This window comes from Hoplias malabaricus, chromosome 12, assembly GCF_029633855.1.
Source record: "Hoplias malabaricus isolate fHopMal1 chromosome 12, fHopMal1.hap1, whole genome shotgun sequence".
In the NCBI taxonomy this organism is placed as follows: domain Eukaryota; kingdom Metazoa; phylum Chordata; class Actinopteri; order Characiformes; family Erythrinidae; genus Hoplias; species Hoplias malabaricus.
In genome coordinates, this window is record NC_089811.1 from 18,977,541 (window position 1) to 18,998,667 (window position 21,127).

A 21,127-nucleotide genomic window follows, 5' to 3' on the forward strand; every position below is an offset into this window, starting at 1 on the left:
ATTAATATAATTATAAATCAAAGCTGACTGACACTCAACTTATTTACATACATTTAAGCTGACATTTCATTTATTTTTTTTAACTGGACTGTAATGACATGAAACCTCTCTGATGGTAGGAATCCCGGTTTTTCACTGTTCAGAGGCCTTTATCTTGAATATGTAATAAGACAAACACAAAAAATAAAACAAATATTCATCTTACCACTGGTTGGAATTTTGTGCTGCTTGTACTAAAGGCTGAAGGCTGTGTGTTTATCTGTCTGATTAATGGACTCACACTCGATGAGTGGCCACTCTGTGAGATGAGTGGCCAAGGTTTATTGTATTTCCATAAATAACAGCTGTGTGCACTTTTCAGCATGTGCGTATGATGTGTGCACTTTTCAGCATATTTGTATGTGTCTGACTCTGTATGTCACTGTATGTCATTGTGAATACACAGAACACACACACACACACACATTCACACTCACAAAATTATACAACGTACATGCCCACACCCTTACAAAAGGATTTATTTCTATAATTGGGGGAAACACTGTTCTCTCTGGTTTGTTTAAGCTCAGAAGCTCCATGTATTTAAAGGAGGAATATGTATGAGGGGTAAAAAAAATTGTTGTTAATACATGACTGAAGTTTAACTTGCCTGTAAGTTTTAATCACTGTTTGAATTACCACAGAAACTATTTATTTATTTTTCTTTTAAATAGTATTTTCTCTAATGACATTAGCCATCTCCCAAATTTGGAGACATTTTCACTTTAAGTAATCTGAAACATCAAAAATTAGACAATATTATCCACCTATGGAGCAGGAATAGAGCAATATCTTAATTTCGGTTTGTGCTTTACAACGTTACCATGTTCCAAGAGCCAGTTTCAGTAACTGAGGATCAGAATGCCAGGGCTGAAGCCCTCAGCTGCCACCTGATCCACATTGCACCAGACCTGGATTACTACCTCTCCCACAGGTGGTGGGCCCATGGGAGAGTGGACCCATGTGAGTAAAAGTCTGCCCACCAGGCGCTCACCGAGGAGCCCCTCCACCAGGCCTGGCTCCAGGGTGGAGCCCTGGTAACCCTAACCCGGGCAAGGGAAACTATGTCTCTGTTACTCTTTTGAATCACTCTTTTTCTGGCCCATCACCTGGCTAACACATTGAGAGGCACCAGTTGAAGTGGTTCAGCCATCTGGTCCTGATGCCTGCCTCCTGGATGCCTTCCTGGTGAGGTGTTTCAGGCATGTCAAACAGGGAGGAGGCCCTGGGGATGACCCAGAACATACTGGAGTAATTATATGTCTCAACTGGCCTGGGAATTCCTTAGTATCCCACCAGAAGAGCTAGAAGAAGTGGCTAGGGAGATCAGGGTTTCTTTAATTCGACTACTTCCCCCGCGACCCCGACCTGGATAAGCAGTGGACAATGGATAGATGGATGGATGACTTTCCAACATTCTCTCCTTTGTCAAAAAACTCCAAATGCCTTGTCTCTGCCACGAGAGGAGAAAGAGAATGCCTTGTTATTTATTGACACAAAAACATTATTATTGTCATAAACACATTAGTTCGGTTTTGACCAAGCCAAGAGACTGGAGAGCGAGCACATAGTGAGGAAACATCCTTAGGAATATATATATATATATATATATATATATATATATATATATATACACAGGGTTTGGACAATGAAACTGAAACACCTGGTTTTAAGCCATAGTAAGTTATTAGTGTGGTGTAGGGCTCCTTTTGCAGCCAATACAGCATCAATTCGTCTTAGGAATGACATATACAAGTCCTGCACAGTGGTCAGAGGGATTTTAAGCCATTCTTCTTGCAGGATAGTGGCCAGGTCACTACTTGATGCTGGTGGAGGAAAACGTTTCCTGACTCGCTCCTCCAAAACACCCCAAAGTGGCTCAATAATATTTAGATCTGGTGACTGTGCAGGCCATGGGAGATGTTCAACTTCACTTTCATGTTCATCAAAACAATCTTTCACCAGTCTTGCTGTGTGTATTGGTGCATTGTCATCCTGATACACGGCACCGCCTTCAGGATACAATGTTTGAACAATTGGATGCACATGGTCCTCCAGAATGGTTCGGTGGTCCTTGGCAGTGACGCGCCCATCTAGTACAAGTATTGGGCCAAGGGAATGCCATGATATTGCAGCCCAAACCATCACTGATCCACCCACATGCTTCACTCTGGGCATGCAACAGTCTGGGTGGTGCGCTTCTTTGGGGCTTCTCCACACCGTAACTCTCCCGGATGTGGGGAAAACAGTAAAGGTGGACTCATCAGAGAACAATACATGTTTCACATTGTCCACAGCCCAAGATTTGCGCTCCTCGCACCATTGAAACCGATGTTTGGCATTGGCATGAGTGACCAAACATTTGGCTATAGAAGCCCGGCCATTATATATTGACCCTGTGGAGCTCCCGACGGACAGTTCTGGTGGAAACAGAAGAGTTGAGGTGCACATTTAGATTAGATTAGATTAGATTAGATTCAACTTTATTGTCATTGTGCAGAGTACAAGTACAGGGCCAATGAAATGTAGTTAGCATCTAACCAGAAGTGCAATATATAACATTATTTACATAATTTACATAAAGTGCAGTTGTGATTATTTACATGAAGTGCAGTTGTGAAATGACATTATGATTATGGATTGTGATTAAAGTGCAGTTGTGATATGACATTGTGATTATGGAAGTTAAGTAACCATATATACATATTAAAATATAAAAAATGTAAACAAAGTAACATTGTGTAGGTGATGCATTAAGTACTGAGGGATAAATTAAATACAACTTTACAGAAGGTGCAATGTAGTGATTGTGCAATGTTTGTTTAAAGTGCCTGAATAGTGTTCATCCGGATAACAGCCTCAGGAAAAAAACTGTTACGAAGCCTGTTAGTGCGGGAATGGAGGCTCCTGTAACGTCTGCCAGATGGTAAAAGGCTGAAAAGTCCATGATTTGGGTGGGTGACGTCCTTGATGATGTTTCTTGCCCTGCCTAGGCAGCGTTTGTGGTAGATGTCCTCGATGGTAGGTAATTTGGTGCCTATGATGCGCTGCGCTGTTTTTACCACCCGCTGGAGAGCTTTGCGGTCTGCAGCACAGCAACTGCCGTACCATACAGAGATGCAGTTGGTAAGTATGCTCTCGATGGTACAGCGGTAAAAGTTCACTAGTATCCTGGGAGACAAGTGAGCTTTCTTCAGACTCCGAAGAAAATAGAGGCGCTGCTGCGCCTTTTTGATGAGGACGGAGGAGTTCAAGGACCAGGTGAGATCATTGGAAATGTGGAGACCAAGGAACTTGAAACTGGACACCTGATCCACTGCAGTTCCGTTGATGTAAATGGGGGCGTGAGCTTGGTTCCTAGTCCGTCTGAAATCTATGATGATCTCCTTTTGTTTTGAGCGTATTTAGTACCAGGTTATTGTTGTGGCACCACAAGGACAGATGCTGTACTTCATCCCGGTAGGCTGTTTAATTATTATCTGTAATCAAGCCTATCACCGTGGTGTCATCTGCGAATTTAACTATGGTGTTTGAACCATAGGCAGGTACACAGTCATGGGTGAAGAGAGAGTACAGAATCGGGCTCAGAACACAACCTTGTGGAACGCCAGTGTTCAAGGTGATGGTTGATGAGTGAATGCTGCCTAATCTCACAGATTGGGGTCTGTTAGACAGGAAGTCTAAAATCCAGTGGCAGAGTGATGTGCTGATACCCAGTTGGTTGAGTTTGGATATCAGCATAGACGGAATCACTGTGTTGAATGCCGAACTAAAATCGATGAACAGCATTCTCACATATGAGTTCTGACAGTCCAGGTGGGTTAGTGCAGTGTGTAGTGCTGTTGAGATAGCGTCCTCGGTGGATCTGTTGCTACGATAGGCAAACTGGTGTGGGTCCAGCGTAGCAGGCAGGCAGGTTTTCAAGTGGGAAAGAACTAGTCTTTCAAAGCACTTGGAAATTATTGGGGTGAGTGCAACAGGTCGAAAGTCATTTAACTCTGAAGCAGTAGAGTGCTTAGGCACAGGCACAATGGTGGCAGACTTAAAGATGGATGGTACAGTTGCCTGGGCAAGGGAAACATTAAAAATGTGAGTGAAGACACCCGCAAGTTCCACAGCACAAGCTCTTAGCACACGGCCAGGTACACCATCAGGGCCAGCTGCCTTTGGTGCATTCACTCTGCTCAGCATGCGACTGACGTCCGAAGTGGAAAGTACAAGTGGGTTGTGGTCTGGTGGAGGATGGTTTATTGAAGATATCTTGTTGCCCTGGTCGAACTGAGCGTAGAAGTTGTTTAGCTCATCAGGGAGTGAAGCACTGTTGGTAGATGGAGCAGAGTTGGCTGGTTTATAATCAGTCAGGGTGTGAATTCCCTGCCACATACGCCGAGGGTCAGAGGAGATAAAGTGCTCCTAAATCTGGCGTTTGTAGCAATGCTTGGCTATAGCTATTCCTCTCCTCAGGTTAGCTCTGGCCAAGCTGTATGCTTCCCTGTCTCCTGATCTGAAGGCAACATATCTGGCTTTGAGCAGAGTGCAAACCTCTCTGTTCATCCAGGGCTTCTGATTGGGGAATGTTATTATTGTCTTTTGTGATGTCACTCTGTCCACACAGATGTTGATGTGTTTCAGGACAGAGTTAGTGTAGGTTTCCAAGTGGATGTGTGAGCCTGTGGTGGCTCGGGCAGCATACTCACTCCAGTCGGTGTGCTGGAACTGTTGCTGAAGGAAGGAGTCAGCCCCATCCATCCAGATCTTTACAGTTCTGGTCGAAGGCTTAATCCTCTGCATGACTGGAGTGTATTTGGGAAGCAGGAACAAAGAAAGATGATCGGAAAGTCCAAGATGGGGGAGGGGTGTTGTTTTGTATGCATTTGCCACGTTTGTATAAACTTTGTCCAAAGTTTTTTGTCCCCTTGTGGTGCAGGAGACATTCTGAAAAAATTTTGGTAGTCCAGATTTTAAATCAGAGTGGTTGAAATCTCCTGATAAAATAAAAGCTCCGTCCGGATGTGTATTTTGCAGTTTGGTGATAGAAGCACAGAGACACTCCATAGCCGAGTTAGCGTTAGCGTCAGGAGGCACGTAGACTACGGCTGAAACAATACAGCTGAACTCACGGGGCAGGTAGAAGGGTCTGCATTTAATGATCAGGAACTCCAGGTCTGCAGAGCAGTGGGTTTCCACAACAACAGAGTCCATGCACCACGCTTTGTTTACGTAGATTTCCTCCGCCGCGGGTCTTGCCCGTAGTCACGCTTGACCGGGCAGCTCTGAACAGCGTTCGTCCCTCCATTCCCACCACGCTGTCCGCCACATCTTCCCTTAGCCACGTTTCCGTGAAGAACATTAAATTACAGTCCCTGAGCCAATTCTGTGTGAGGGTCCAGATTTTTAATTCATCCAGCTTACCCGGCAGCGAGCGAACATTCGCGAGAAAAACGCTAGGTAATGCCGGCCTGTGTGGGTTTAGCCTTAGCTTAGCACGTAAGCCACCGCGCTTACCTCGTCTTTGTTTACGCTGGCGTTGCCAGCGTCGGGTCCTTCCGGTTGGCAAGATTGACTCGCTTGGTCCCAGTGTTCGGGTCATCTCTGGTGGAAGCTGGTTGAAGTTGAACTGATGTGTGAATCCGGTGCAGTGAATGTTAATTTCCAAAAGTGTCTGTCTGTCGTAGCTGTAGTTCGCAAGGGTAATTTGCGCAAGAAAACTGGAGATAGCTAAGTAAATAAGTATAATATTACTAAAACTGGTAAGACGCTGAGCCTCACAGTGTGATCGTGACGCCATCTTGGTCTTAACTTTTTAATTCTGCCATGATTTGGGCAGCCGTGGTTTTATGTTCTTTGGATACAATCCGGGTTAGCGCCCGAACATCCCTTTCAGACAGCTTCCTCGTGTCCACAGTTAATCCTGTTGGATGTGTTTTGTCCTTCTTGGTGGTATGCTGACATTACCCTGGATACCATGGCTCTTGATACATCACAAAGACCAGCAAGATGTGCACCAACAATTTGTCCTCTTTTGAACTCTGGTATGTCACCCATAATGTTGTGTGCATTGCAGTATTTTGAGCAGAACTGTGCTCTTACCCTGCTAAATTAACCTTCACACTCTGCTCTTACTGGTGCAATGTGCAATTAATGAAGATTGGCCACCAGGCTGGTCCAATTTAGCCATGAAACCTCCCACACTAAAATGACAGGTGTTTCAGTTTCATTGTCCAACCCCTGTAGGCATTGTATGATAACTTCAAATAATATGGACTGCCACGAGGAGAGATTTGAAAAAAGTTAAACCAACACATTCACGCACAGAATATTACACTTCCTGGAATAATGTTATTTGGTTTTATTTTAATGCTAGGTGTTATTTGTTGTTTGTTTGTTTTTATCAAATAAACACTTACTGCTCAGATAAATAGCTTTTTAAATCTCATAATCTCTGGTTCCTAAACCGTTTGCACAGTACTGTATATATATAATTGTGAATGTGTGTTTCAGTGATAACACTGGTGCGAGGAGGCTAAAAAAATGTTGTGAAACAAAAATTTAACAGTATACATTTCAAACAGAAATACATTTGAAAACAAGATTTATTATTCACAGGGAATAAAAGCCAAGAAAAAACAGGAAACTGCGTGTGCCAAGGTTGCCTCTTTAGATGAGCCAAAGAGGAAACAGAAGTTGAATCCTAAAGAAGACTCCTGGTCTTTTCTCTTTCTTACTGCCAACTTATTAGTTTGTCAGGGAAATATATTTTTATAGTTCTTGACTTTGTTACCTTCAGCTACTGTACAGAAAGGGCCATAATTAAAAATTTTGAGAACAGACAGAGAAATACTCCTGAACTGAGAAGGGCAAAGCGAGGAAACAAAAACAAAGTGAGGATTCTGTACACATGAAAATGAAATAGAAGAAAACACTCCGCTTAAAGAAACAACATGGCAAATCATTAAAGTCACTACTCTATGCCGCCGGCGGGATAAAATTGAAATTCCACATAAACACGTATATAACTCTGCGAGATTTTATCCTAAAAAAAAATACAACATACCTCGGAAACCTTGAAGGGTCTACTTTCCAACTATATATAGGATGAAACGATATATATATTTATATTCTTGTGAGAGAAGCGTAAACAACAACCGGCACATTTTTGAGGCACAAGCTTTTTTGTTCCGCCCATAGACGCGTTCTGCCATTCATATGTTGACACTATGGTAATTCGGCAGCTGCTAGTGGAGGATAATTGGCTGATAATTTGCATGAAAACGCCCATTCGCTTGTTACAAACACAGAGCACATGTCGCGGAATTATTTTCGTGGAGCTTCGTCATGTCGCGGAATTATTTTCGTGAAGCTTCGTCATGTCGCACTCACGGAAGCTGCGGAGGAGAGCTTTGTTCTGGAAAATGAAGAGGATTTCAGCTAATCTGACGAAAGCGGGGAGGACAGTGACGAAGAAAGATTTATTTTGAGATGCGGATTGATCCGAAGGAGGATTTTTGTGATAGGTAAGTGAAATATTTCCTTTCAAATGAAACAAACCCACGCTTCGCGCTTACTGTGTACACTCCGCGAATTCCGGGTAAATTAAAATAAAGAATAAATTAAATAAGTATTACTTTGTATATGAAAGCATAAATGAATGTAAAAAAAACTGTTGTGTAAACGGGACATTGAAGTGTAGCCTGTTGCTAATCTGAGTGTGCATGCAGAGTGCTAAATGGCTGTATATGTTTAGCCTAGTGTGGTAATGTAATGTGTAAATGGCCTGTGTGAATGTGATAGTGTCATCCTATGTAGCTTGTTATGCTATGTACTGCTATACATAGGTCATATGTAAGTACTGTATTTGAAATACACGTAATTATTAGTTGTAGTGACTGTTGGCATGTATAGCTAATCTTTGTAACTGCTCAGAAGCTCACATTTCTTATTATTTTTCTTTCAGAAATGTGGAAAATACACCTCCAAGCAAAGACAAGGGCGTCAACCAAGTCTGCAACCACCAACGTGTAAACACATGGTCCTTCCACATCTGCTCTGTAAGTTTAGCATTTTGCATTACACAACTCAGCACAAAACTTTGAAGTGGTACAGAAAACTGTTTCTTCACTTCTTGGACATTGCTGCTACCAATGCCTACATTCAACAACTTATGCAACAGGACAGCCTGACCCACAAGGCCTTGTTGAACAGCTGTGTGGTATGCAAAAACCCCATGGAAGTGTGAACAGTGTGATGCCTACCTTTGCATGTAGCCAGACAGAAACTGTTTTAGAGACTGGCATCTTTTGTTGAACTGACTCAAATATATATACACACACAAGGATATACAGTATGACTATCTTTAGTATATTATCACTATCTTTACATGTGAACACATTTTCCATTTATTTTAATTCATGCCAGTTATTTATTTTTTTATTTTTATTGCTTGTTTAGTTCTCTTTTTTTGCAATAAACTGTGATAAACTCTGCCTCTGGTCTCTTCTCTTTTGACAGCTGTGGCGGTGACAGCTAATGGGCCATTCATTAGGCAGTGGGGTGGGGACCTCGCACCTCGGTTTTCGCACCTATCTTCATACATATGCAATGTAGGAGCCAGTGACTGAGAAAAACAGAGTGTCACCTCACATTTGTTATGTCCTAAGTATAAAATTACATACAATTTATGAAAAGTAGAATCAGCAGTGTGTTGCCAAGACCCGTGTTCACAAAGTTTTGACCTCAAATGTCCCGGTGAGAAATGTTTAGAATGTGTTTTTTCACAGTATATCAGCACTTCTGAAAATAGGTTTTTGGAAAGTCTAAGTTTAGAGTAAATTTAATCAAAATATAGATGTATGACACTCTTACTGATTCAACATTGTTGTTGCAGAGATAGTTCTGAAAAATGCATGTGTAACACTTTGAGAAAAAATAATTTCAGATGCGTACAATTTGTAAAACAATCAAGACATGTCAGACTACACCAGAGTGTCAGAAAACCCCTCAGACTCCAGGGGGTTAAAGAAACAACATGGCAAATCATTAAAGTCCTAAAACACCATTTAACACTACAAGCGCCTGCTTGACCTATACAAGCGACAAGAGCTGCTCCAAGCATCAGGTATTACTGATAAATATTATTTAAAAGAAAAAGAAATTAAACTGACCTCTCTTCTCATTTTTATTTCTTTCATAAAGCTTAATAACATCTCACAAAGATGCTGTGCATTCTCATAAATGTATATTTGTGTTTAAAACTTTAAGCCTATTATTTAGTTTTCTGTCTGTAATTGTTAGTAATTTATGTTATAGCATATTTACTGTTTTTTTAAGTTTGAGAATCACTACTCTGTAGCCATAAGACTCCAGATAGTGTTTTTTGGAGGGATAGGGAATGTTATTACTTCAATATAGATTCAATGATGCCTTCAAAATTCAAATATGACTGAAATATTCTTCTGTATGATACACTTGAATAGTGATTTTCATATTGAGTTCCTGGCACCTTCAAATTGAGGACTCATAAACACCCCCGGTTTGGCCTAGGTTGCATTCAATTGTGATGAGCACACACACAGAGAAACACGTGCACACATATGCACACACACATAGTGGGAAACAGAGAGAAAGTGATAAGGCATGATTTGGCCCAGGTTTTGCTTCATTGTGATGAAAACACTACATACAGTGACACACACACACAAATCTCACAGTGCACAGAGAGGCACAGACACTAATCCCTCTTTATTCAGTTTTTGTACAAATACAAACAAAAGGATTAAAATGTGTGAACTCTTAATTACAAGGGGGTTATTTACTCTAACAACCCACAGAGAAGTGATAGAACTGAGCTGAACCGGCCCTTCAGTATCCACTCCCGACCTGAGAACACCCTACACAGACCAACAACCTCCTTAACATTCATTTAGCAGAAAGGGAGGGTGAGATTAGGAGGGGTGATATGAGAGAGAGAGAGAGAGAGAGAGCAGAGTCTATATACTGAAACCTGAACCACTTATATATTTTTATAGAGTTTGTGAGAGCAAAGTCAACCTGTAGTCACCTCACTAGTTCCCTGTGGTGATCCATGAGTATAAGACTTTTATAAGCCTTAATTTCATGATATAGATGTCAGAAGTAAATTCAAACCACCTTTACAATAATAATATACAATAATAAGCCCTGATATACTGCTACCACAGTTTTTTAATTCTAACAACTCATTTTTTTTATTATGTGAACTTATGTAATAATTAGTCAGATATTCTGGAACCCATTTGAAGTTTAAAATATATCATGCACACACATTCACTTCCACAATCAAAATTACTGTTTACATTTACTGCATTTAGAAGACACATTGCTTTGTCAGCTTTTGAGAGAATACATCATAGACAGTACACATAGGTTTAATGCTACTGAACTAAGATACCATTAGACACAGGGTCAGTGCTTATACATAAGAGAGAGGTATTAAATATGCACATCATGAGTGCAGAACCATACAATAATTGCTAAAACCTGAAAAAGAGAAGCACTTCACTGCAATTCAATACATATCAGGACATTTTAATAAGTGCAGGATTAGTGCTCTTGGAAATACTTCACAAAAAGACAAAAATAATAGTCTTCAGTCTGCGTTTTAAAACAGCGAGGGGCTGTTAAGCGAAGGCGAACAGCGAAGGCGTCTGTTAAGCTCCACCTCTCCAGCAAATCATAGCATCTACCTGCACTTGCAGCCTCTTGGCTGTTTGTGGGGGGATGGAGATGAAGATAGTGAGAGAGAAAGAAGTGGGGAATGTTTGGATTAAGAGGGGTGATGAGAGTGGGAGAGTTGTTGTTTGAATTACTGTTTGAATTACCACAGAAACTCATTTGTTACTGTAGTTGTATAATTTTTGGTCTGTGTTTGTTTTCATGTGGTTAGCACTCTCCCTAATTGATAGTCAGTTCCATCTATGGCAAAGATATGTCAATATTATCCATCTATGGAGCAGAAATAGAGTAATTTCCTCATCTCAGTTCATGCTTTTTCACATTTGGAGGGTTCTTTGTGGTCTAAATACCTCCAAAATGCAGTTTTTCTGTTGTAGGCAGTGAAAGAGAGAACCTAAAATACCAAATAGAGACACGCCAATGTGGTAATCCACCCATTTACAGACACTGGGGTTTCATAAACGCATTAGATCGATTTTAAGCATGCAAACAGTTTAGAGAGCTAGCAAATGGTGAGGAAACCAATTTTGTAAAAAGAGCATTTGATCAAAATCAGTGTCTCCTTTAAACAGACTGAATGCATGAATGAAATTATTTGTCATTGTACAACATACAAAAAAAATGTGTTTTCCTTATGTATCCCATCTGTGGCAGTGAACACAGGCACACACACACGAGGCAATGAGCACACACATTTAGAGCAGCAGGCAGCCAGCCCTTAATTTTCCTGCTGGTCATGGGAATCAAACCAGTGACCTTCCAGTCTCAAGCCTGCTTCTGTAACCATCAGAGACGTTGTTAAAAATGTATGAATATAGGGGCTAACATGGGGCTATGCTTGCAGCAATGCTGACTGGGAAGTTTGGGTACAAACAGACAAACTGATATTAGCCATTAATTTTGGTATTACACTATAACATATGACTTATTTAATATTATGTTACAGATCTGTTCAATAAATTGATTCTTTGAAGTTGAAACACCTACTAAACATGGACACTGGGGAGCAACTTGTCTTGCATGTTCTGCTGCATCAGAAAAGTAGAGGTGTCTGCTCTTTTTTCCTCAGGCACTGTGGCTGCTTCTGGAACTAACATTGTGTATGTTATGAGTTAGTTGCTGGGCTTAGTTATTTTGCTTATGTCAGCAAAAACACTGTCTGTTATACTAAAGTTACTAATTAATTGCTGCATTGAATGAAATTCTTGTACTTTCAGCTATCAGCTTGTCCTTTATATAGATGACCGCAAATATAGCATGTTATCTATCTATTGTTCATTATTGCAGCATAATTAGTTTGGGCCCCTTAAAGCTCACCAGTTTTCTGAGTGATGTTGCCTACTCTGTGTACCTGTATGTAATGCTAACATTTCCCAAGCCAACAACACAGAAATTACACAATAGATTTACTTACAGGAGGGTTAAACCACTTTTGTTTTGAGGCAGGGGGTGGAGTAAGAGGAGGGTGGGGAAATAAAAGAAAAAACTTGAAGATAAACACAACTTATTGTGTACGTTTCAGTATGATATAATTTATTTATAAAAATAACAGAGTATAAAATTAGAAACCAAAATAAATACATTTCTGTGGCTGTCCACATGTAGGCAGGTCTACTAGAAAGAACTGTCCGACACCGACTCACACAATAGTCACATGCGACATACAATCGTGTCCCATATCGGTTCAAAATTGAATGTCTTTTTGTGTACAAATACAGGGGACAGGATATTTAGGGTGTGTTATAGCCCCACAATAAACCCCACCCCTAATCATTAGGCATTTCCTGCCCCTATTGTAAAAAGGAATTATCTATTTGTGATTTTCCACACCATTATGTTGATTATGACAGAAATGGGATTATTGTCATAAATTAAGCTCCTGGACATTTATTTCCCTTTTTTTTTTTAATTCTGCCATTTTATAAAGACTGCCATTTTATAAGCATTGTGTTATTAAGTGAAACTTCCCAAATTCAGTGTTTTTAAGACATTGTAAAATAATGTTGATGTAATAAATATTGCTGATCTTGCAATTTGAAAATTGCACCCTTTCAAAGTGATTTTAATTAAAAATGATGAATATTTCAGTCCTACAGCCAGCAATCTCTCTGTGGTAAATAATGAATAAATAAATAATTCTTCTGTTGGCAATGTTGTTTGCATGCGTTTACTGCTATTCCTATTTATGTGCGCTGATTCATAGGGCTGGCCAACCAGTCACAGGACTGTCTCACCACTGCTTGATAAGAAGCTGACAGTGGCCAACTAACAGCAACAGCCTGAGACGTGCTGTATAAACCAGTCAGCCACAGATGCTTAATGACGGCCTAATGATGGCCGACAGAAGACTTGGTGTGTCAACCCTTAGAAATAACATGGACACAAAGTGGCATTGATGTGAAGCCCTGAATAGCGCCCCTTATGGTGGATTTGCTAAATATGAGTAAATGACTGAATGCCAGCATTACAAAACCAAAGAGAGAGTGAGAGAGAGAGAAAGAGAGAGAGATGCAGAGGGGGTTAGGGTGGGAAGCAGTGGAGTTCAGGACAGCTTGATTCTATTTAGTTTCTGTTATTTATTGCCCAGATAATGCCCCAGGGAGGTTTTACCATCATTCAGGCAACATTCTATATTCAACATTCTTTTTTCCTGTCGGGAGAACCCATCCTCTGCATGGAAAATGGACCCTACCAAAGAAAATACACACACACACACACACACACACTAAAAAATAAATAAATAAATATATATATATATATATATATATATATATATATATATATATATATATATATATATATATATATATATATATAACTCCCTGTCACTCTATGTCTTTCTCTGTTCTCCGTTCTACTTGACCTGACAAAATGTCTTTGTTGTCAAAGCATTACTACAAGCAACATATACACATTTCTGTTTCTCTCTCTCTCACTCTCTCTCTGTTTATCATTTAAAGGTCACTGTTTCCTGTAGCAGCAGGTTGCCATGTAAATTACACCTGACAGGAGAGCACATGGGTTGCCTCAACATAGCTAATCCTTATGACCTGTGGAACTGTGGCTAATTTTGTGTGTGTGTGTTTGTGTGTGTCTGTGTCTGTATGAGGGAGCAGGGGTGGGTGTGCATGCATACACCAGTCTGTGCATCCTCATCTGTCCGTAGGCACTCTGTCCAGAGGTTGTGAGTTACTGTGGGTGTAAATTTGAGTCATTTTACTGGGTCAGCATTTGCTCACTAATATGTGTTTATGAACTGCATTTCCATGTTTGTGTTTTGTTTTTGCTCAGCACCACAGACAGTGTTCAGTCAGGATTTCGGCACCACAGACAGATCTGTTAAGGCAATGACACAAGGGGATATGCCCAGAGTTCGCTCGTGTCACAATTTGACACCTGTGTGACATTTTAGACAATTTTTTTTTTTTTTTTTTTTTTTTGTGCACACTGACGCAATTCAGATGCAAGACAACATGGGAGGGTTGTGTTTGTTAGTGTGTGTGTGTGTGCATATGTTTTTGTATATTTTTAAGACAAAATGCCCTCACTTTGTAGGAACACCACAAAAAGGCTATCATAAAATCTCACATGAAAAAATGGCTCTGACTTTGAAAGAATAGATAAAAATAATCCATATTTATGATTTATCTAAGTAGGACAAATCTTTTTCTCTTTAATCACAGAGTTTGAGGTTAAATATATGTAATTACACAATAAAAAAAACATCTGTAGACACTTCATCCAATGAGTGTATTCAGCAACATTAAGGTGCAATATTTTCTGGAACAGGAGTTATTATGAGCACTCACAACACAATCCATGTAGAAAACCAATAGTTTGGGATGTTTTATGTTGCCCAATATGCTGTGGAGCATTGACATTTATCTGCACTCCATAACTGACCATCCAACAATAATACCTGACTTCACTAATGCTGAATACAATCAAATCCTCATAGCCATGTAACGTACATTTAGTGTAAAGCCCTCCCAGAAGGGTATACACAGTTACTGTAGCAAATGGTGGCTACTTATATATAGGACTTTAATGTAAACACTGTAATGAGATGAGAAAGATTTTTCTACACAGAAAATAAACCTCTCTCTCTCTCTCTCTCTCTCTCTCTATCTATCTATCTATCTATCTGTGTGTGTGTACACTTATGTGTGAGAAGAGAAGCCGGAAATGCCTACTAATTAGTTGCCATATTAGATGTAATTGATTTGACAGCTTGGAAAAGCAGTACTGCTGTTTCACATTTCTAGGAGATGTGTGTTGGGTGTGCATTATTCGATTTATTATGCACATAATTATTATGCGCACATTAGGCACATGCTGTATACCTTTTAATTTCAATTGCATTGGTTTGGTTTGGATGTCAGGTACATACTGTGTCTCAGTAGTATGTTGTGAATGTGCAGAAGCCATAAAATGTTACGCTATGTCACCATCCTTTTTTTAGCGCTAATGTCTAAGACTGTACTGTGGCGTTTATACCTAAGCAGCAGTATTTAGTAAGATTTATGAGAAGCTGAGGTATAGATTAAAGGAGCATGCTTCATAAACCAAAAAAGCCTATTCAGAGAGAGAGAGAGAGAGAGAGAGAGAGAGAGAGAGAGAGAGAGAGAAAATGAATGACATTTTGTCTTCTGTGGCAGACAAAGCTGTTCTATAACAGGTTTCACTTAATTTGAACCGAATTGGTAAGTTATTAGAGAGCCTGATTTAGCGGTTTGTGAATTTGGTCAAGGGCACTGCAGCAGAGCTGGAGCTCAGAAGGCTGTTAGGAAATGATGCCTGTAGATGAACAGTAGGAAACAGTTATGCGGGTGTGTATACTGCTTAATTCTAGAAATGTTCTGGTTATTGTTTTGTGAGGTGATGGCAGTTGTCAGTGTTTTCTCAGCAACTCTGAGTGACATCAGTTCTGATTCTGCTTCTGCTTCCAGATCTGATCACTACAAATTCTAACAGCACAATCTCAGATCAACTGCCACACATTACTTTCCATGTCATTGAGATTTTGTATTTTTAGGTAGTTAAGCATCATTTTTAGTTAGTTAGTTTAGTTAAATATTATCTTTATGTTGCATTGATATACTGTCACTCACAAAAAATAATGATTTTATAGAAGCAAAAACCTTCTTAACTTTCAGTGGAGATCGAAGTAAAAAGATTTTATTCCAAGTAGTTTGGAGCATTTCTATTGGTCTGTCAGGATTCACGGAGCGGACTGACGGAGGCGGACGCATTTGCTAAAACACGGTATTTTAATTATAATGAAAGAAATAACAAAACAATGACAGGAAACAGTAGTTACAACACAACACGAAATGAAACTAAACTAACACTTAGACAGACTAGACTGGGGAGCGAAACGACGACGAGAGAAACTACGGAGACAGACAGATAACATGACTGACATGAGAAAGGATAAATGAGAATGTGAAATGAACGACAAACAGGACACGAGACAAGAGAGCTTAAATACCAACACAAACGAGACACACCTGGACAGATAACGAGGACGGGTAACACATGACACGGACGAGGAGGCGGAACAAAGGCGGAGACTCGAACATAAACAAAACAGAGCCATGTGCAAATAAAGCACATGGCGGGGACAACAAACTGACAGGACGAAGGCGTGACAGATGCCCCCCCCAAGAACGCGCAACTCCTGGGCGCGTACTCCTAAACCCCCCAGGAGCTGGCACAGGAGAGGGCACGGAAAACAAGACAGGACAACAAACCAACGGGTGACAGGACTCAGGACAGGACGGGAACAGACACAGGAGCTGGGGACACGACAGGACCGAATATACTAGACGGGACATGGGACATGACAGGAGACTGACAAAGGGGGGCCACAAGAGACGAGAACGGACTGGACAGGACAGGAGTGGACACATGGGAATTGACGGGAGACTGGACTGGAGACAAGACAGGGGACTGAACGTGGGACGGATACGGAGACTGGACACATTTGGGGACAGAAGACTGGACATGAACAGGGGACTGGAATGGAGACGGGACTGATGACAGGACCGGGTGCTGGGACTGGACGGGAGCAGAGACTGGTGACAAGACACTGGACAGGATAGGAACATTAGACTGGACAGGGGTATGTGACTGGACAGAAGACAGGACAGGTGACATGACACTAGACGGATACGGAGACTGGACATGAGACAGGACAGAGGGTTGAAACGGGGACTGGACAGGACTAATAGGGGACTGGACATGAGACTGGACAGGGGTCTGAAACAGAGACTGGACTGGGCTGACAGGGAACTGGACAGGACTCACAGGAAACTGGACTGGACTAGGTAGGGGAACAGGGACCAAGACATTCAGGGGGACAGACACAAACACAGTGACAGGGACCGGGACAGACACAAAGGCAGAAACGGGTACAGGGACAAGGACAGAGACGAGAACCAGGACAGGGACAGACAATGGAACCAAAGTAACAGGGGGGTGCCCAGGACTGGCTAATGTCTGTGTGGCAGTCTGAGGAACCAGCCTGGGCACAGTTCTGGGGATCGGCCCTGAAGTCCTTCGGGCCGACCTACGGACATGGACAGGGGAGGCCGTAGCCACAGTCACGGGGACAGGAGCGGCCGTAGCCACAGTCACGGGTACAGGAGAGGCCGTAGCCACAGTCACGGGTACAGGAGAGGCCGTAGCCACAGTCACGGGTACAGGAGAGGCCGTAGCCACAGTCACGGGTACAGGAGAGGCCGTAGCCACAGTCACGGGTACAGGAGAGGCCGTAGCCACAGTCACGGGGACAGGAGAGGCCGTAGCCACAGTCACGGGGACAGGAGAGGCCGTAGCCACAGTCACGGGTACAGGAGAGGCCGTAGCCACAGTCACGGGGACAGGAGAGGCCGTAGCCACAGTCACGGGGACAGGAGAGGCCGTAGCCACAGTCACGGGGACAGGAGAGGCCGTAGCCACAGTCACGGGGACAGGAGAGGCGGGAGCCGCCATAGTCACGGGGACAGGAGCGGCGGGAGCCGCCATAGTCACGGGGACAGGAGCGGCGGGAGCCGCCATAGTCACGGGGACAGGAGCGGCGGGTGCCGCCATCACAGACACTGGAGCGGCGGGTGCCGCCATCACGGGGACTGGAGCGGCGGGTGCCGCCATCACGGGGACTGGAGCGGCGGGTGCCGCCATCACAGACACTGGAGCGGCGGGTGCCGCCATCACGGGGACTGGAGCGGCGGGTGCCGCCATCACGGGGACTGGAGCGGCGGGTGCCGCCATCACGGGGACTGGAGCGGCGGGTGCCGCCATCACGGGGACTGGAGCGGCGGGTGCCGCCATAGTCACGGGGACAGGAGCGGCGGGAGCCGCCATAGTCACGGGGACAGGAGCGGCGGGAGCCGCCATAGTCACGGGGACAGGAGCGGCGGGAGCCGCCATAGTCACGGGGACAGGAGCGGCGGGAGCCGCCATAGTCACGGGGACAGGAGCGGCGGGAGCCGCCATAGTCACGGGGACAGGAGCGGCGGGAGCCGCCATAGTCACGGGGACAGGAGCGGCGGGAGCCGCCATAGTCACGGGGACAGGAGCGGCGGGAGCCGCCATAGTCACGGGGACAGGAGCGGCGGGTACCGCCATCACAGACACTGGAGCGGCGGGTGCCGCCATCACGGGGACTGGAGCGGCGGGTGCCGCCATCACGGGGACTGGAGCGGCGGGTGCCGCCATCACGGGGACTGGAGCGGCGGGTGCCGCCATCACGGGGACTGGAGCGGCGGGTGCCGCCATCACGGGGACTGGAGCGGCGGGTGCCGCCATCACGGGGACTGGAGCGGCGGGTGCCGCCATCACGGGGACAGGAAGCCCTGCGACGTCGTCCACGGAGGCAGGGGAACCTGCGACGTCGTCCACGGAGGCAGGGGAACCTGCGACGTCGTCCACGGAGGCAGGGGAACCTGCGACGTCGTCCACGGAGGCAGGGGAACCTGCGACGTCGTCCACGGAGGCAGGGGAACCTGCGACGACGTCCAAGGAGGCAGGGGGACCTGCGACGACGTCCAAGGAGGCAGGGGGACCTGCGACGACGTCCAAGGAGGCAGGGGGACCTGCGACGACGTCCAAGGAGGCAGGGGGACCTGCGACGACGTCCAAGGAGGCAGGGGGACCTGCGACGACGTCCAAGGAGGCAGGAGAGGCCCGCGTCGCGCTCACGAAGACAGGAGAGCCGCGCGCCGCGCTCTCGAGGACAGGAGAGGCGCGTGCCGCGCTCTCGAGGACAGGGGTTTGTGCTGCTCGCCGGGCTCGCGCTGGAGCTGTAAAGGGTTTAGGGGGTTTCACAGGCGCACCCATTAGATCACCTCGAGGTGCGCCCCTGTTAGCCTCAGGCCTCAGAGGTACGGAGGTGAGGCTAACAGCCCCTACCCTTAACGCCCCCCCAAAAATTTCCCCGGACCTGAGGGGGTAATCCTCCGTCGAGGGGGGAACTCCAGCACGGGTCTTCCGCCGACTCTTTCGACTCCCGCTGGCGCAACGACTCGATTCCCGAGTCGACTCCACCGCTATAGGATCCGGAACAGCGCCAGGCAGGAGCTGGAGCCGGCGACTCCATTCCGAGGCCGCTTTCAAAGCCTCCCCCACAGGATCTTTGGGGCCTGTGCGGAATGGAGTCCGGCGAACGGCACACCCCTTGAGGTAGTAATCCGCGCTAGCTGCGTCCATGTGGTCGTTCATTCTGTCAGGATTCACGGAGCGGACTGACGGAGGCGGACGCATTTGCTAAAACACGGTATTTTAATTATAATGAAAGAAATAACAAAACAATGACAGGAAACAGTAGTTACAACACAACACGAAATGAAACTAAACTAACACTTAGACAGACTAGACTGGGGAGCGAAACGACGACGAGAGAAACTACGGAGACAGACAGATAACATGACTGACATGAGAAAGGATAAATGAGAATGTGAAATGAACGACAAACAGGACACGAGACAAGAGAGCTTAAATACCAACACAAACGAGACACACCTGGACAGATAACGAGGACGGGTAACACATGACACGGACGAGGAGGCGGAACAAAGGCGGAGACTCGAACATAAACAAAACAGAGCCATGTGCAAATAAAGCACATGGCGGGGACAACAAACTGACAGGACGAAGGCGTGACATGGTCAATTCATCGTGAAATTTTCACGCAATGTGTGAATGTGCTGTGTTCAAATATGGAGACGTTTTTCTTTGGAATAAATATGGAAGAAAATTAGGTATGCATAGAATTAATATGTTTATTTATTGAATACATTCTGATACATATAGAATTAACTTGGGAGGGAGAAAAAAACAACTGTGTAGTGTGGAATGCACAAAAAAGCTGGTTAGAGAAAATATATATCAATGTTAAATTAAGTGTGTTGTTGAAAAATTCAGCTGGAGAACATCTGGAAACCAAAACTTGCTCACAACACATCTACTACTTTTTAGGGAAAAAAAACTTATGTGTACTTTTTGTGTTTATTGTAGATATTTACAGTTTTATACAAGCACCATACTTTTTGAGAAGATAACATAAAAGTTACATGCGCAGCAGGTAGTGTGGCAGTCACACAGCTCCAGGGACCTAGAGGTTGTGGGCTCATGTCCCACTCCAGGTGACTGTCTATGAGGAGTTTGGTGTGTTTTCCCTGTGTCCATGTGGGTTTCCTCCGGGTGCTCCGGTTTCCTCCCACAGTCCCAAAACACATATTGGTAGGTGGAGTGGTGTGTCCCCCTGTGAAGGACTGGCGCCCCCTCCAGGGTGTGTTCCTGCCTTGCGTCTAATGATTCCAGATAGGATCTGGACCCACAGCGACCCTGATTATAATAATAAGGTGCCTAAGATTTTGCACAGTACTTTATTTGTGTGTGTGTGTTTGTGAGAGAGAGATTTGAACTGTTTAAAAGACTAACAAGATTATAATAGATTATTCATCTAAATAATCATTCTCTTTTCTTTCTTTTCAGAGTGCACAAAAATACTTTAAGAATTTTTTGTACCTTTAAAGATTTACACATTATTTTATTACTTTTGATTACGTATGATATATTGATTATATTTTATTAGTAGCTTTCTCTTGGTGTGAGTCGAATACTGCAAAAATATAAAAAATAAAAAACTCCATTTCATGGTGGGTGGGCAATCAAAATATCAGCCAGTAAGCTTACTCTTAACAGTTACGTGTGTGTGTGTCCATGACAGTTTATTTTGTTTATGTAATACTGAGTTTATCTTTTAATAGCCTGGCATTGATGGAAAACCTGACTGACGCATGGTCTAACAATGGGTGCAAGGAGAAAGATGGGCAACGTCAAGAGATAAATACCTAAATACCATACCATTGAT

At 43.7% G+C, this 21,127-nt stretch overlaps 1 protein-coding gene across 4 annotated transcripts in view; it reads left to right on the plus strand.

Annotated features, from left to right (window-relative positions):
- Nucleotides 1–21,127, plus strand: part of il1rapl1a (interleukin 1 receptor accessory protein-like 1a) — a 234,232-nt gene that overhangs the window by 92,539 nt on the left and 120,566 nt on the right. The window contains exon 1 of one of the 4 annotated variants that reach the window (XM_066641204.1): nt 8,562–8,639. The exons of the other annotated variants lie outside the window; for them this stretch is intronic. Within the exon in view, the coding sequence (XP_066497301.1) occupies nt 8,633–8,639 (7 nt within the window). The 5' untranslated portion in view covers nt 8,562–8,632. Of the gene's footprint in view, nt 1–8,561; nt 8,640–21,127 lie in introns of those variants that run through there. 4 annotated transcript variants of the gene reach the window in all.